Source organism: Lytechinus variegatus, chromosome 6 (assembly GCF_018143015.1).
Source record: "Lytechinus variegatus isolate NC3 chromosome 6, Lvar_3.0, whole genome shotgun sequence".
NCBI classification, from domain to species: domain Eukaryota; kingdom Metazoa; phylum Echinodermata; class Echinoidea; order Temnopleuroida; family Toxopneustidae; genus Lytechinus; species Lytechinus variegatus.
Window position 1 is genome coordinate 7,937,089 of NC_054745.1, and position 19,050 is coordinate 7,956,138.

General features: G+C 35.7%; 1 protein-coding gene across 1 annotated transcript in view; it reads right to left on the bottom strand.

The window, feature by feature from the left end:
* LOC121416950 (ZP domain-containing protein-like) overlaps positions 1-19,050 on the bottom strand; it is a 60,464-nt gene that overhangs the window by 22,709 nt on the left and 18,705 nt on the right. The window contains exon 5 of the mRNA XM_041610481.1: positions 10,536-10,708. Within this exon, the coding sequence (XP_041466415.1) occupies positions 10,536-10,708 (173 nt within the window). The remainder of the gene's footprint in view (positions 1-10,535; positions 10,709-19,050) is intronic.

A 19,050-nucleotide genomic window follows, 5' to 3' on the forward strand; every position in this document is an offset into this window, starting at 1 on the left:
TATTCTTGAAAAACACATTGAGGTATCTCGCAAGGCCTACATAAATAATGAGAACGCGAAGCGCGATCTGATTTTTTTAATAGAATTTTCCTGTATTTTATCCTGAAAGCCCAAGTCAGGGACGGACCCAGCTTCCGCCCATAGGGGGAGGGGCCATTTTTTTACCCATATTTTCCCCGATCGGCCGCTCAAAGTTGATTTGTCCAAGTGCCATAATGAGCCAACAATTTCGAGGGGGCTCGATATGGCGTATCGCATAAGATTAATAAGAAGTTGGCAGTGAGCGAAGCGAGCAAGCAAATATGTTGACACTTTTATTACAAAAATACAAGGTTGTGATAGATTTTGACATATTTGGAAAATAATAGCATATTCCATCCTAATCCCTTTCCTTTTCTCTCTATTTTTTCTTGGCCTTGATTCTCTCTGTTTTTGTGGGGGGGGGGGCAAACGCCCACGTCCTAACAGTCATTTCCTAGATTTACTTTATAAGCAACATAAATGTGTTATAATCTGATAAGCCATATGCAAGCTAAAAATTAAATTTCATGTATATTGTCCCGAAAATTTAACATTCTGGGCAATGTTTGAGAACCTGAACAGGACGCGTATGTAACTAGATAATTACCATGAGCGCGAAGCGCGAGCAGAAATGTTAAATATTATGGACTGGTCGAAAAGTTAGTCATCAATACGATACATATTTCAACGATTAAACAGAAAATTTTTGATATTCCAACCTAAAAAGATGAGATTCAAATCCCCCAATGGGACATATTCGACATTCATTTCCATCTCTCCTTTTTTTATCTTTCTTCCCATCTTTCTCTCTTTTTAATATTATTCTCTTCCTATTTTTCTTCTTCTTTTCCTTTTTTTTTCTTTTCCCTCTTCCTCTTTTTTCTCTTTCCCCCATTACTTATCCCTCTTTTTTTTCTTTCCTTTCCCCTTTTTTGTCTTTTTTTTCTTCTCTCCCTCCCCCTTCCACTCTCTCTCTCTATATTCTCTTCTTTTCCCCTCTTCCTCTATCTCTCTTTTTCGTATCTTTCTTCCCATCTTCCTCTCTATATAAATATTCTCTTCCTTCCTCTTTTTTTCTTCTTCTTTTTCCTCCTTTTCCTTTCTCCTAGCTTTCTTTTCTTCTCTTCCTTTTCCCTCCTCTCTTTTTTCTCTTCTTTCCCCCTGTTCTTCTCCCCTTTTCTTTGTCTTTCCTTTCCCCCTCTTACTCTCTATTCTATTATCTTCTTTTCCCATCTTCCTCTCTTTTTTTTATTCTCTCCTTTTTCCCTCTCCCCCTCTTTTTTTGAGCGGGGGAAGGGGGGTGAGACAGTTCCCCCTCGCCCCCCCCATGGATCCGCACCTGATAGAACCCCATGGTCTCGTATCCTTTGACCTTTGGACCTCTCGATGACATATGATATATCTGATCATAATTTTACACGCACTGCGGACTATCGGACCCGCGGTCTATCGGACCCGCGGTCTAACGGACCCGCGGTCTATCGGACCCGCGGACTATCGGACCCGCGGTCTATCGAACCCGCGGACTATCGGACCCGCGGTCTATCGGACCCGCGGTCTATCGGGATGTCCCCGAATATTCATATCATGGGCGGTCCCACATTTGCACGTTATAGTCGAGTTTTCCATTATTTATAAATAATGAAGTAGACGTTTCCATTATTCAACAAATAATCATTATTTATAAATAATGGGGAAACTCCACAAATTATTTATAAATAGATAAAGAAATGTGCACTGGCATTGTTTAATAAGTAATTATTATTTATAAATAATAGAAAACTTGACAAACTTATTTATAAATAATTGAGAAACGAGTTGAAATTATTTATAAATAATGAAATATGTAGTGTCATTATTAATAAATAATGAAAAACAAATAATCATAATTTGTAAATATAATGAAAAGTAAATAAGCATTATTTATAAATAATCAGATAATGGGAAACAAATGACCATTATTTATAAATAATGAAAAACAGATATTCATTACTGAAAAATAATGAAAAACAAATAATCATTATTTCTAAATAATGAAAAACAATAATTATTTATAAATAATGGAATATCAAACTATTATTATTTACACATAATGAAGTATGACTTGGAATGTATATAAATAATTAGAAACGTTATTTTATATAATAGTAATTATTTACAAATAAAATGTTAATTATATATAAGTAATTGTTATTATTTAATAAATAATGATTATATAACAAATAATTGTGCTATATAATATTGGTACATTCGGCGCCTCATATATCTCGCTTTCAAGCACGTTTCAAAATGGTCGTTTTCTGATCAAGAGATCGGCATTAAATCTTTAAAGGGGAATCCAACCCAAATAAAAACTTGTTTTTACAAAGGGGAGGTCACACCGAAGGTTGCGTAGAGTTGCGTAGGAAGTACGCAAAAATTCGCTGCGTACTCATCGGCGTAGTCCCTGCGTAGGGGAGCATAGTGTCGCGTAGAGTTGCGTAACTTGCCTACTTAATTTTACGTACGGTTGCGTATGGCATCTTGGCGGAAACAAAATACAGTAGGCCTATATCATTCCCTGCTTTATAAACTTCACAAGCAACTCTTTGCTGCTCTTTGTTTTTTCTCCTGTCCCCAGGAGCTCAACAAGCTGTTGACGAAATGTATTATCGAGGTTCTTGGTTCAAAGGTTTATTCATTTCACTATAGTCTTGTCTGTTTTATGTCGTTTTCTCTTCCTTTTCATTATCGTTATAACCATTTTTCATTTTTTCTCAAATAAGTTCAATTACGTGTTAATATCTTAATTTTCTTTGATCTGTTTTATTTCTAAACATTGGAGATTTATTTATATACTGTACTGCTGTGAAGTAGGATAAAAATATACTGAGTTGTCTGCTAAGTCCGGCCATTCTAACGTTTCCGAGGCAAGGCATGACATAAAGGGTTAAATTAATTTCAAAATGCTGTGAGCGAGGGAAGCGAAAAATAGCCTTTTAGATAGATAGACCAAATTTGTGCAACTGATTATAATATGATATATGTTTGAAACATCACGACAAAATCCGTCATAGCAAACTTACGTATGTATTAAAAAGCTATTTTTGGCTCGCTCGCTTCCCTCGATCACTCACTTAATTTGAAAATATTTTGCTCTTTTGTCGTGTCTTGCCCCGAAAACTTTAGTCTCATTACGCCACTGACTTCCGCCCAAACTAAGAAAATAATTAAATAAAAGCTATAAAAACAGATCCCTCATAAGAGAACAAAGCAACCCCCAACCATGAATACAGATCGACACCCATATGCTTGCCACTGTATGCTAGAACGATGGTTTTCTTCGAATTCTATCAAGATAACTATGAAAGTTGGCGCTTTCAACAATTGGTTGGCGTAGATGGTTTTCTTTGATATTAATGAACGAAAAGCAAGTCAGAAATCAGAGAGCCAATGTCAATTTTGATGTTTGCGGTGAGGATGTCCGAAAACAGAATTGCGGAGAAGAAAGCCTGATACGATTTGCTTTTAGCGTTTTTGCAAACAGAACCACAGAGCTAAAACCGTATTCTGATTTTCTATTTGATATATCAAAAATACAAATTTAGAATGAGAAATCAGAATAAGCCCAAGAAGTATTTCTGATTTCAATTTTCTGTTTTTATCTTCAAAGAACCTTGATTGTTTTGTCTTTCTCTTTTTCTTCTGTTGTTTTGGAGTTTCGTCGCTAGCTGCATCACTATGTTCAGATTGTAGTCCAGGTGAGTCTCCATGCATCTTGGTCACTTGAACAGAAAGGACAGGAGATTTCTTTCCTGTCTTTGTCTTATTTTTTGACATCTTGAAAGAACAATCAAGCATTCAAATTAGGTGCAGTGCCGTTTTGGTTAAGGCAGAGTTTTTTCGTGACTAACTGCACAATCAGCAAAAACCAGATGAGAAACAGTAGGATCGAGCATGAGTACGCCAATAATTAGCAACTATACGCCAGGTCTACGCAATTCTACCCAAGACTACATTGGTCTATACGCAACACTACACAACACTACGCCATTCTAAGAAAGGCGTTTTGAGAAACCGGGGCATTTTGGCGTACAGTTGCATAGTGTTGCGTAGGCTTGCGTATGTTCTGCGTTCTCTGGCTCTACGCCAACAGTAGGCCAAAAAATAAACATGTTTAATTTTCTGCGTTCCTCCCGCGTACCCACCACTTCCGTATAGACTAGCGTATGCAAGCAAATGGCGGCGTAGTATTGCGTAGTCTCTAGCAACTCTATGTAACTTTACGCAACTCTACGCAACCCCCGGTGTGGAAGCCCCTTAGGGAAAAGGAAAATCAGAAAAGTTGATAGGTGAAAGTTTGAACAATATTGGACAAACAACAAGAAAGTTCTGAATTTCTAAAAGTTGTCAGTATTGGTAATCACTATACCCATGGAGACTTCAAATTAGCCGCATATTGGATGTCATAGTGATGTAAGGCAATGACTACTCTACTAAAATGACATTTTTTCCAAAAAGTTTTAATTCAAATTATATTTTTATTTCATGGGGACAATAAAACAATATAATCACTGCCCCAGGGAAATTGGTACTTACATGTACTTACATGGCCTATGGGAAAGGTGTCCTTGCCCCTTGTCGTAATTTACTTACTCAGTTGCCAATTTGAAATCTACATTGTATTAGCGATCTCAATTTTAAAGCAGCTATAACTTTCTCATTGCTTGTCCGATTTCTTTCAACTTTCACCATTCTGTTTAATTCATTTTTTCTCCATCCCAATACAACATTTTATGGCCAAGGCTGGATTCCCGTTTAACATGTTCAAAAATTTTCGCCTGTCTGAATATGAGGCCCACTGTCGTCGTTACAACGTTGTTATTACGCTGAACGCGATTAAAACCGATTCCTTTCCCGCTCTCCTCCGGACTAAGGATCGAGATTGATCGGGGTTTCAGGTCGTGATAGTGGGATTGCAAATGCTGTGTTTGTGAATGTCATTTTAGTAGAGTAGTCCTTGCCTTACATCACTATGACATCCAATATGCGGCCAATTTGAAGTCTTAATGGGTATAGTGATTACCAATACTTACAAAAACTTTTAGAAATAACTATTAGCGTGTAAATGTTTACGTTCATCCGACTTTGCGTCTCCGATGTCAGCTAGCATAGCAAAGAAGAGTTCATCAAAATCGGATGTGAAATAAGAAAGTTATTACAATTCAAAGTTTCGCTTACTTTCACAAAATAGCGATATGCACATTCTGGTCGGTATGCAAATGAGGAGGCTGCTGACGTCATCGACTCATTATTTTTGGGGTATTTTATTATATAAAATGTTTTAATTTTCTACTCATTTTTTTTAGTAAACAACGACTAAATTTCTCCCAGAACATGTGGAATAAGAATTGTTTAATACCAAAATGGTTTAGTCAAGTTGGTCCCTATCGTCACTCCAACGTTCACTCCATACACAATGTTTGACGGTCAGACATGGTGTAGTATGGAGTCTTACCCCTTCAAATTGTTTAACCATTACATTACTGCACCCCCCCCCCCCCCCAACCTAGTGTAGCAAAATTCCCGGGAATTTTTGCGGTGGAAACTTTCCATGGGAATAAACGGGAATTTTCGGCAATTTTTAAGAAATTTTGGGGAATTTTCAAAAAGTAGCAATATTCTGATATTTATATACAGGAATTGAAAGGATTACCCTGGCGGATGATGCTTAATTGTGCTTTGTCAGCAAGTTTCAAGTGAAATATTATGCTAAGACAGTCAGACATGGCATAAATTCATGTACAAGTTGATTTGCTGTAGTATTGGCTGAATGGTACGTGTGTTAGGAGCTAGTTTCTCTATAGCAGCGGTTTACATATCGTATGTACACTGCAAATGCTTCACAAAGCGATATACATTGTTCATGGAATGATGCCTATTGGATATTCTGATCTTTTTCCAGATGATGAGAATCATTATTGATAATAACAAATTGTTGATTAGCATTATTATTAGTATTGACATTACTTTATTTCTTATTATTTCTGCATAGCAGAAGTGAGAACTTGGTGCTGTTTGCGGTGTTAATTTGATGAGTATAAACACTGATTGCTGGTTCAAGCTTAATTTACTTCAGTTCAATTAAACCCTCTTGGAAATAAACACTTTGTTATATCAAAAATACCAGATCAAATCCAATAAAACTGATATGAGATAGTCATAGTCATCATGAAAGATATGAAATTAATTACAAGTTTCTCAATCTCAATCAAGGTCAAAGGTCAACAACTTAGAGCATGTTTTCTTCCTTTGTGAAATATTATTCATCTTGATCGTTTTCAAAGTCAGCCATTATATTGTTATGTCTTGGTTCCCCCCCCCAAAAAAAAAAAAGAATAAAAAAATCGGGGATGGAGGGGGGTATCTCAGAAATAAATTAGTGATGAAAGACTTTTCGTTCCTGGACCTGATTTTTCCCATTTAAAGACGTAAGGCAGTGCTATAGCTACTGGTGGAATTAGTCTGCAGGCACAGACCACTGATTGAAGCTTTAATCAACAAGTGGGTCTCCCCGCAAAGACTATCACATAAAATCTTGCCGTTTTCCTGAGCGAGAGGGCCTTCAGTACACAAGGCATGAGTAGGCTGCACATTCAGACCCTTAACCTGAGTGAAGGCTGTACAGCAGACTAGTGCAAACCCTTCACTCGAGGAAAGTGGTCTAAATATGCAGCCTAGGGTTTCTGCCAATGATTTGTGTACAGAAGGTCCTTTTGTTCAACAGAAAGTTGTATTCGTACTAGTCTAGTGTGAAGTCCCACCGCATACATTCGTAATTCCGAAGCTTCGTAATTCCGAAGGTTCGGTTCTTCCGAAGGTTCGTAATTTCGAAGGTTCGTAATTCCGAAGGTTCGTCAATCCGAAAACGAAATAAGGTTCGTAATTCCGAAGGTTCGTTAATCCGAAAACGAAATAAGGTTCGTAATTCCGAAGGTTCGTTAATCCGAAAACGAAATAAGGTTCGTAATTCCGAAGGTTCGGTACTCCAAAAAAAAAAAGAGGTTCGTAATTCCGAAGGTTCGTCAATCCGAAAACGAAATATGGTTCGTATTTCCGAAAATGAAAATAATTCATTTTGGTAACAAAAACGATGTTGTCATTACAAGATTACACGTTATTATGCAATGATAGTAATAACGATAGATGATACGTGCCTGTGTTGTGGCCAAAAGCATGTATTTCATTAAGAATAGGCGCCCTGATCAAGCATAGGCTAATTTCGATTTTATCTCAGCAATTGCTGCCTAAGCAAATGGTTTAAAGATGCAGGGGATCAAGTGTGTGGGTCACGTGCGAGTAACCTCTAGATAATAGGATTTGTATTGGAGAGAATGTCATTTTTAATAACAGCTTCTGCTGGAAATAATAATAATACTTATAATGATCCTTGTGAGATGTTGAAAGCTCGAATCGCAAGCTCAACTAGTAAACATGTCATGTAACAAGACGTGAACTTAAACATTCTGAGCATTTTTTTGTAATCGTGAGAAAAATGTGTATCTTTTTAAAGAATTAAGAGGGCGAACTGTAATTTGTATACTGACCCTGGGCCCGTTGCATAAGATCAGGTTGTTTTTACCGGAGTTTTTGCCCTGTGCTAAAGTCAATGGCGGAAATCAGACTAACCTTAGTTTTCAGTTTTTTACCAGAGTTTTCTCAGGTAAAAAGTTTTATGCAACAGGCTTCAGAAAGTAACTCTTTAAGGGCTGCATTATTGACTCATGAATAGAATATATATCTCACGAACTAAATAATGAGAGCGCGAACCGCAAGCTTAAAATTTGTGATATTCCAACCTGAAAACTGGACATTTTATACTTTTTTGTAACCAGGAAAAGAATGAGTTCCTCAATAAGCAAGACTTGATGGGAGGCGAGCGAGAAACTTGAGCCAAAATTTTTCTGATTTTCCAACATGAAAACTGGACATACTAAGCATTCTTGTAAAAAAAAAATAATAGCTGGGAGAACAGTTTTCAGAACTGAAGTGGCTTCCCTGGGTAAATAGCATCTATATCATTATTATCATTCTAGGCGTACACGAAATTTCCAAAAGTTTGAGCACGTGATTCGCTCGCAACATCTCACAAGGATGCCCTTTTAACAGTAATTGAAAAAAAGGCGAATTTTACATCTTCAGATTTGATTTTTTTCCCCAAACCGCTTGCTCGCTACGCTCGCAGAGATGAAACGTAAATATATAACTTATCAATAAGTGATCACTTAAAAAATTTTGTTCAATTTTATTACTACAAAACACACAACCTCTTTCTTACACAGATAATAATCTCATGGTGAAAATATCCGTTTGCACTAAATTGCCCCTATTGGCCCCTTTTTTGGCTTTGCCCCCCCCAAAAAAAAAAATACCTTCCGCCGCCACTGCTTGAAACACGCATCGTCTTCATGGCTAACTGCAAAAAGTTCTTAAAATGTCCCCTTTAGATCAGGTCAGAGCTTTATTTAAAATTTCTGTTCGCGCTTCTTGCTTGCAGTTACTATCTAAATTTAGTTACATAGGCATCTCGTTTTGAAGATCACAAACATATTGCCCATCATATTAAAAAAATATAGCTCGCGCTCGCATTATTTAAAAAGGGTTTATCATGTTATTACATATTTACTTTATTTTATAAGTATAAAGCTAATTATTGACCGTTAGGACTACCCTTTCAAAGAAACAAACAAAAATCAAGTTAAAGCTGCCGATCGAGGAAAATATGACTGAAAAAATTGCCCCCCCCCCCTATTTGACGAAAGTTGGATCCGCCGGGAGGGAGGCAGGGGGCACTTGCACCCCAAAAATAAAATAAAAACAGGAAATGAATATTTTCTAAAATGGGAAAGTTCCTTTTTCAAAAATAAATATGCCGTTTTTCATGTTTTTTCGAAATAAAATACTCTTTTTAAAGTATACAAGTTAAGCTAATTTTTCAGGCTGGAATATAGCAAATTTTCAGCTTGCGCTTCGCAATCTCATTCGATTGGTGAAAATGCATCCTAAAGAGGTCACTAAATGCTTTCTTTAACAGGTTTCTTTTCTGGTCAGTATGTTTAAGCTCGCGTTTTGCGCTCGTGTTAATTCTTTAGTTAGATGCACATCTTTTTAATGACAGCAGAAATCTGTTCGGATTTTTAAAAACTTATTTTCATTTTTTATTGAAATACCCTAAAGTTTTAGCTTGTGATTCACGCTTGCAACACCTCGCAATAATTGACCCCAAGAAACGTTTTAAAACTTCATCTTTGAATTTGTTTTACCAAGCCGTTCGCTCATTATACTCTCTCCCGAAAAATAAAGCCTAAATATACATTTTGCCATAATAAGAAGTCACTTCAAAAAAGTTTTTCTCTATTTATCACTATCAAACACACAATGACTTCAAGCAGATGATAATCTTAAGGTGAAAATATCACCAAAGTGCCCATTTTGACGTATGAGTTTCATTTTTTAGGTTTACCCCCCCCCCCCCAAACGAAAATTCGTTCGGCCGCCCTTGCCTTCCCATCCTCATAACAATTGAACGGCAACAGTGTTCCCCCCCCCCCTTGCCTCCGCCTCTACATTCCCGGTTTCATTTTTCGGATTAACGAACTTTATTTTGTTTTCGGATTAACGAACCTTATTTCGTTTTCGAATTAACGAACCTTCGAAAAAACGAACCTTATTTCGTTTTCGGATTAACGAACCTTCGGAACAACGAACCTTATTTCGTTTTCGGATTAACGAACCTTCGGAACAACGAACCTTATTTCGTTTTCGAATTAACGAACCTTCGGAACAACGAACCTTATTTCGTTTTCGGATTAACGAACCTTCAGAATAACGAACCGTCGGAATAACGCCACAAATGTTCGGATTAACGAACCCTTTTTAGTTTTCGGATTAACGAACATCGAGGTACAGGCAATTTACGTGTTTCGGAATTACGAAGTGTAACCAAGTCCCACTTGTGGATCAAAGTTTCGGTATGAGAGTCTGTGCTTAAAGACTAAATGTAGGGGGGCAATGTTCTCTTTACATGTAATTATATTATGGCAGGTTCTCACATAAAAAATCCCCCTCAACATTCTAATAAAAATGAAAAATAGTGTAAAGCAAAGTTTTATTTTTTTTCATGTTGAATTGAAAAGCTTCATTTTGTACATAATGCTCCATCATGTTACTCGATACATGTACTATAATGCATGTATGTACAGTTTGATGATTTTTTTTTATACCCAGGGCAATTTAAAGAATGAAGATTAGTTAGATACAAAGAGAAAGTATAATATTTGAGGATATCTTTTTATGATTTTGTATTTATATCAGAATTTATCACTTTTTTAGAAAAAATGAAAATTCCCAAAATTCCCGGCAGCTGAAAATTCCCGAAACTTTCCATGGAAATTTTCCAGAATTTCCGGAAAGTTTCCAGCCCTTTGCAACCCTACCCCCCCCCCTCCAAAAAATAGGAGGGGACAAGAATTTACCGTTCTTGTGGTACCACATTCATCATAGGCCGTCTGAAGCAAGAAATATGCATCATCATCGACAGATTGGCAGGAAATCTTACGAAAATGAATATCTCCCAGGTTAGTACCCTGACTGAGTTCTCTTTTTATGTAGACGACCATCGAGTCACTATGACATGATACCTCTGTAACTGAAGAGATGAAAAAAGGAAACACATTTGCGCGGACATTTTAAATGCGTACGTGAAGATAGTGATGGTGATTATAATGATAAAAGTTATAATAGTTGTAGTAGTACTACTACTACCCGCTTCCCATAATCATGCTTAATTTTAGTGATTTTATCAATTTCCATTTTTAACACATGAGCGTATGGAGAAATCAGTCTGCTTGAATAGTGAGAACCACTAGATAACGACACTTTGATATGCCGAATGTACCTGTCCCAAATCCCGCATCTTTCTTCCTCTAAAAACTGTAGAGTATGGGACGACTTGAAATTCAATTCAATTCAATTTACTGACCATTAAAAAACATCAAAATATTTACAGAAATAACATGATACCAACAAAATAATACAGAATATAACAGGATATAAGTTACCTAATGGTCAGGACCCCTAAGAAGCAAAACTGCTTATAGCCGGGGCCCTACAAATATACAAATACCATAACCGGTAAAAACAAATATTAATGAACACACACATCCACACATCATTACACATGCAAAGACACAGAAGATAGAATAGAAGATAAAACAAGAAGATAAAATACAATTGCAATTACAGAGGGGGTTGGAGTTGTTTAAATGATTGAGCAAAAATGATTTTGATAGTGACTTAAATCGTGAAAGTGTTGTGTTGTTTTTAATATCATATGTGATGGAATTCCATTCTTTCGCCCCGATACATCAAATCAAATTACGAATAAGATTAATTTTAGGAAAAAAAGGAATACGTAAGTTGTTTATCCTATACAGTGCGTCCCACAAATAACGAAACCGAGATTTATCGATGATTTGCCATAACTTTATCACCAATACAATAGACAAATGACCTATCATTTTAAAGCTTAGAATCTCTTCTTTCATCTGATATTACTTAGATTATTTCTCATTCACGCATGAGTGAGCAAAAACAATTTGAAAAGGGGATACCAAAAAGTCACTTAAAAGTTCAATATCTGTTCTTTAATTTGATACCTCAATTACAGAAAATGGTCAAGAAATAACAAAGTTCTGGTTATTTGGCTTGATTTTCAATAATTTCATAAAATGAAGAGGTTTTACAGGCTAGCGTTCAAACTCACTCGACACTCCGTTTTGTTGACGATACCGTGCGATAGCTTCTGTGGGAAACACGTGTATTTTAATGAAATTATGGAAATACTAGCATTGTTTTGAGGGATCATAACTTTTTTACTTCTTGACCATTTTCTGTGATTAAGGTATCAAAGAAAAGAGCAGATATTGAACTTTTTGGTCATGTGATTTTCTTTTTGAAATTCAGATACCCCCGCCAAATGAATTTTTGGTATTCTTTCTTCGAATCGTTTTTGCTCACTCATGCAAGAAAGAGGAATAATCAACGTAATACCAGATGAAAGAGGAGATTCTAAGCTTTAAATTGGTAGGTCATGTGTCTATTTTATTTATGATTAAGTTATAATAAATCATCGCTAAATCTCGGTTTCGTTTTTTTCTGGGACGCACTGTATAAGTAGCAGGATCCTGCCGCGTTCCCCTCACTTCATGCCTTTAAAGGGGAAATTCAACCTGAAGAAAAGTTTGTTGTTAAAATGGTTGAAAAATAATTAAATAAAAACGACACTGGGGAAAGTTTAAGGCAAATATATTAAAGATTAAGAAGGTTAATATGATTTTAAGTTTTAGATTTGTGATGTCATACACATGATAAACGAGCAGCTGTCCATGTTATGTAATACAGGATGCATAAATTTCAATTTTCAGTGGTTCGTAATGGGCTGATTATTTTTTGTTTTCTTTTCAGGAACAGGTGTTAAATGATTTGTCAATTGAAATACTGTTTCTGTAGGAACTTGCCAGACAGCTTTTTGCTGGTGAACGTCAAACTGGTATATAACCAATTATTTTATTTATTTATTTATTAAGATATCTTTATACAGGATAGCAGGCTCAGATTAATTGTTTTTCAGCCTGGTCCTGTTAACATAAAAATAACAATACATACATAATAGATAAAAAAGTAACATTGGGTTCTGTAATGATTGAGTTCAATAACATTTAAAATTAGAATTATTACAAATACAAAATTGTTCAAAGATAACATACACTACCAGTCACAATTCCCAGACTTACCACTACCTGCCTCAGCCAAAATCCAGCCGAAACAGGCAATAGTGATTCAAAAGAATGGTGACTGGTACTGTATTCATTTTTTGTAATCGATGAAATGGGAAAACTATCCTGTATACATGGTATACAATACAATAACTGTGAAATATAATCATTGGCATAGCAAATACAAATAAAACAAAAATTATGAAGAAAACTAAGAATCTATTCACCATTGAGCATTGTATACTAGACTTAACAATAAAATTTTACAAAATAAATATCGCCAAGAAAAGTAATGAAAGCTTACTTGGTCAATGCGCTAATTATATTACATAAAAAGCATTCGTTCCAACATATTGAATATCCCAAATTATTAACACAATCAAAAAGAAAAAGAATAAAATGAAATGGAACAATAAGCATCTAATACTAATTATGAAAAATAAAACTTCTTATAAATCAATCTAAATGTTTCGAAGGTTTGTGCATTTTGAATATGATGGGGTATGTCGTTCCATCGTTTTGCACCGGAAAATCTGAAAGCTTGTTAGAAAATTGAAAGGTTAACAACGGGTGGAACCTCGTTAAGGCTATCATTATTTCTTGTATGGTAATTATGTCGATCACAGACCATTTCAATGTCATTACAAAGTTGGGGAGGGGCTAATCCATGTATACATTTAAACATTTGTGTGGCAAGAAAGTATTCTTTTCGTTCATCCATGTCAGTCCAGGATAGGTTTTTTACAAGTGTTTTAAGAGAAATATTTTGATCAAAGTTTCCAGTTATGTAACGTGCGGCCCTTTTTTGCAATCTATAAATTTTGCTTTTGTTTTTATCAGTAGTATTTCCCCAAATAGGTAATCCATAATCGATGCAAGGTTGTATTGTAAATTTATAAAGAGTGTTTAATAATGAAGGACTTAAAAATCTTCTTAATTTTCCAAGGGAACGGATCTTAAATCCGATGGATTTGCATAAGTTATTGACGTGAATGTCCCATTTAAGATTTTCATGTATTAAAAGCCCTAAATAACGAATTGACTTAACTTGCTCAATTTCAGTCCCATCAATAAAAATTTATGATTTATAACATCATGGGAGCGTGTTTTTAAAAACATACATTTTGTTTTGTCGACATTTATCTTTAAATGGTTAAGTTTATACCATTCATTAAGGGAATCCATATTTGATTGCAATTTTGGAGTTATTGTCTCAACATCTTTACCAGTCTCAAATATAATAACATCATCCGCATAAATTGCTATAACACCAGATTTAATTGATTGTGATATATCATTTATAAACAGCAAGAAAAGCGTGGGAGCAAGAACTCCCCCTTGAGGTAATCCTACAGAAAGTTCTTTCTTAGCAGAAAGCTTTCCTTGTGAAAAGACAACCTGATTTCTATTTCTAAGGTAACATGTAAACCACTTAAGCATATTTCCTACTATACCATATTGTTGCATTTTAAAGAGTAGAATCTCATGATCTAATAATGATAATAATAATAGGCATTTATATAGCGCCATCTATCTAGAAATATTCTATTCCGAGGCGCGTTGTTATTATTATTACCCCGGCTTTAGCTCGAGCTGCCTCTCAGCGCTCATGCATTCAAGGAATTAATCCTGCCGGGTACCCATTCACCTCACCTGGGTCGAGTGCAGCACAATATGGATAAATTTCTTGCTGAAGGAAATCACGCCATGGCTGGGATTCGAACCCACGACCCTCTGTTTCAAAGTCAGAAGACTTATCCACTGGGCCACAACGCTCCACAATCTACACAATCGAAACATTTCGATATGTCTAAAAAACATGCTCCTATTTTTTCTTTTTCATTAAGTGCATCAAGGAATTCATCAATGACTCTCTGCGGAGACACGTAGTCGTTGAGTGGTGTGGTAGGAACGCATACTGTTCAGTATTGATGAGATTGTGTTTAAGGAGATATCGGAGAAATTGTTCTTGAATCTCCTTTTTTATTATTTTAGAGATATGACTAAGTACAGATATTGGGCGATAATTTGCTTCTTCTTTCCCTTTATAGATTGGAGTTGTTCTTGCCCATTTCCAGTCTTCTGGTACATCACCACATTTTATACTTTATATATCACTGAAATAAGCAAATTTTCTTTCGTTTGGAATTCTGTTTAAATAATTCTTGCATTTAAGAAATTCATAATGATCATCTTGAGATTTCGTTAAATGGGCTTTACTCTTTAAATGGTCACGCTTATACATGAGCTGGATGATATCCGAAGTAATCCAAGGGCAGTAACGATCTTTTACCCTTACTTCTTTGAAAGGTGCATATTTATCGCTTATTTTCAAGAATGTTTCTTTCCAAGAGTTCCATAACAATGACAAAGTCTGAGAGCTTTCATTAGGTAAATTGAAAATATCACTTGTTTTTATATCTTCTAAAAATTGATCTTCATCAAAATGTTTGAAATCTCGAAAGCGTCTCGATTTATGAATGTCTTTTGTATTCTTTAAGTCAATGGCAGTATAAATAAGATAATGATCACTCAGTGATATATTTAGTACATCAGTTTGAACATGTTTTTCTGGGATAGAGCTCAAGATGTGATCGATACAAGTTGCTGATTTGGTAGTAACTCTCTTTGGCTTAGTGACCAATTGCGTTAACAAGAATAGATTCTCTAGACAATGAACAGGATTATCATGAAGGGATTCATCAAGTTTGTAATCTACATTCAAATCACCAAGAATAAGTAATTCCATATTCGTGTTATTTGCTTTTTCAAAGTTTTCTGTGATTTTCTCAAAATAAGTTGCATTCGTGTCTGGAGGTCTATATATACAACAAATAAGTAATTTTGCAAATTTCAGTCCTTGAATTTCTATCCAGATGGCTTCTAAAGAGCTATCAATAAGATCATCTCTTTCGATGCATGTTAGGGTACTCTTTACATAGATACAAACACCGCCGCCTCGACGTCCATCATCTCTGTCACGACGGTAGAGGGAGTATCCTTGAATTTTCACAATATCACTAGAAATTTTATTGTTCAACCATGTCTCTGATAGACATAATACATCAATGTCCATAGTTTTCAAATGATAATTGATTTCATCATGTTCATCGAGTTTATCAAACAAACTTCGAACATTGAGATGCGCTACTTTCAATTTTTTAGAGTTTGGAGTGTTAATTGTTTTTCTTTGTTTAATTTGAAAGGGTTTCTTTTGCGCATCTTTATCGTCACAAGCTTCCTGGCCAGATTTTTAGTTGTAGTTTATATTCTTACAAAATTTGCGTTTGTGACCAAGTTCATTACAGAGGTAGCATCTGATGTTTTCCCCGTAGCGGCAGTTTTGGTACTTGTAATTTGTTTCTCCGCAGTAAAAGCATCCAGAGTAGCTATGGGAAGATGTAACATGCGCATAACTCATTCTGTGATTCCATAGTTGAGGTTCATTTGATACATCTATTGCAGGTTGCAGATGTGGGTCCTGCATTGTCATGGAGGTAGGATGCGGGGATGGTGATGGTAAGGGATGTCTAGAAGCATAGGTGGAAGATAAGGTTCTGCGATTATCATGCCTTTGTTGATCATAGTTTGAGATAGGCCTATCTCTTTCTGAGTTGATGTCGCGGATTAGACAGTCGGCGAATAATTTAACACCTTCAGGACTGAGATGTATGCCATCATTGCATAGATGCCGGGTTGACTCAATGCAGTCATTGTTGATGAAGCCCCATCCATGGGATAAGGCCATTGATTTTAGTCGAGCATTGGTATCATTCAATTTGTTTAGAAGTTCACTTTGATAAGCTCTTCTTTTGATTTTTTTAAGGGTGTTTTATTATATTCTCTCAAATCAACATACATAATCAGATTGTATAAACAATTTGTACAAACTATTTGAAACATAATTATGAATTATTCAATAAATCCATTACAATATAATTATACAACTTATACATCAAACTTCAAAAATACTAGAAATTAATATACTAATGCGTTTCAGCAATTACAAAATTAAATATTAACAAAATATATGACATGATCAGAGAGAAAAAGAGATAAAATTGTTGTTCCACCTCCCACCCCCCCCCCCCTCCCCTCCGTCCCCAGGTTAGGAGCATTCTCCCCTTTATGCCTCTACTCTACATGGAAGGGACTGCAATTCTCCGTATTGGTTTTTTTTCTGTGTTTTTATTTATTTCGTTTTGTGGCTTTGTCTCTCGTCTCTCGTATGTATACCTTTGCCCCACTCTCCCTCATCATTTGATGATGGAGCTAATCGATATCGTATCTAATGAAGTGCATTCACCTTGGACTTGAAGGGCCAGTGATTCTATTTTCTTTTCAATAGTAATCGAGTCATTCACTGCCATGTTATTTGATCCAACGTGTATGATGACCTCTTTAGGCAGGGTTTTTTCAACCAAATTCCTTGTTGGTTCAAACAAATCTTCTACTTTTGCTCATGGAAGGGTCTTACATTTAATTCTCTTTGTTGACGACATCGTAGATGGGTTGAGAGGCTTTATCATTGAATCTCCTATTATAAGAACATCACATTGGATCTTCCTTTTTTCCTTCTCAGTTTTCTTTGTTAGCATGAAGTCACTTTCTTTCTTCTGTCTATAATCTGTCAATTGCTCACAAGAACTCTTAACAATGGCGATTGTTTCTTCTACTTCATCTTCAGTGTTATCAAGCAGTAGAGTATTGTACCTGTTGTTTACTTCGACGTTAGGGACAGGGACCTCCATGGAAGGAGATGGACTTTCATTCATTTGAGCATTCATGTTGCTTTGTGTAGGTGAGGTTAATGACTCTACCAATGACGAAATCTGGTCTTTCATCTGAATCAATTGTTTAGAAACATACTCTCTTACAGCTTTTTTGGTCCCTTGTGATATTGGTAAAGGGCTATCACTAGTAGATATCATAATGTCGAAAGCCCATAAAATTGGCAAAATGATGACAAATATTAGAGTTAAGATGAGGGTAGATCTTGCATAGCCCAAGTTCGTTTTCGGACATTTCATCTTCCGTCATCATGGTCATGTAGGATTTTAGAAGATATCCAACTGCCGATAATAAACTAGTTTTAGTAACATATTTGGGCAGTTTATAACGAAAAGAATCATTGCCCGATGACCCAGAGCATTCGTTCATTTTCAGATTTGACATGATGAAAGATGATCGAGATTGTGTGCTATATTTGTTCCATTTGGTTTGGGCACGTGCAAGAAAATTTAGATGTACGATTTATGAGTCAAGAACTTACGTTGCATAGATCGTGATCAATAGTTCGTAGTCCACCTCTGATAGTATGTGGGACTACAATATTGTGGCGTCTATTCGTAGTCCATATATTTCCATGTAGTGAATTATATATATATCCAACAACTTATGTTTGTTTCCTTTTGCTGAATCCAAATTGTTTCATAGTATCCATGTATATCCTCTCACTTAAAAACGTAGTTTTACAATTTACTGTACCAGTGAACCGAAGAAAAAGGAAATTTGAAGTATTATTTCGTGATTCCAAGATTCCGAGATTCCGAGATCCGCTGCACAATAAATGTGGCCTTAACTAGGAATCATTTTACATCTAGGTTAATCAGTCATAGTGGCAGACTTTAGAGAAGACAGATATTACTCTTGGGCCTTTTTATCAAAGTGGAGACAATAGCAGAGTGGGGATTTGAACTAACAGCCTAGTGATTATGAGTCCAATACTCTAACCAATGGACCACACGACCTTATATACTGAAGGTACAGTTAAAACCATTTTCAATTTTCTGAGGAAATGGCATTTTATATGATTTTTACCATACGATATGTGGAAAAGCTGCTTGCATATGACGTCACAAATCAAATAATTGAAATCATGATAACCTTCTTTGATTCGTCCATGGATATTTTAAAACCTTCGGCAATATTTTCTGCTATTTCACAACCAACTTTTCTTCAGGGTAACTTCCCTTTAAGAGGGCATTAAGGAAGACCATGCACGTACACACCCCCGTCTATCATATCTCATTCACTTATTTTAACAAACCCAATCACTAATTCTCTTGCATTTTATTGAATGAAAGATGTATTTATTGTAGATTCTTGGATATGCTTAGAAGTTGTCTTCATGAATCACAGAAGGTTGTAAGAGTGACAATTCGAAACTCTCTGAAGAAACAAAATCCCTGTTTCACATTATACCGAGGGAAAA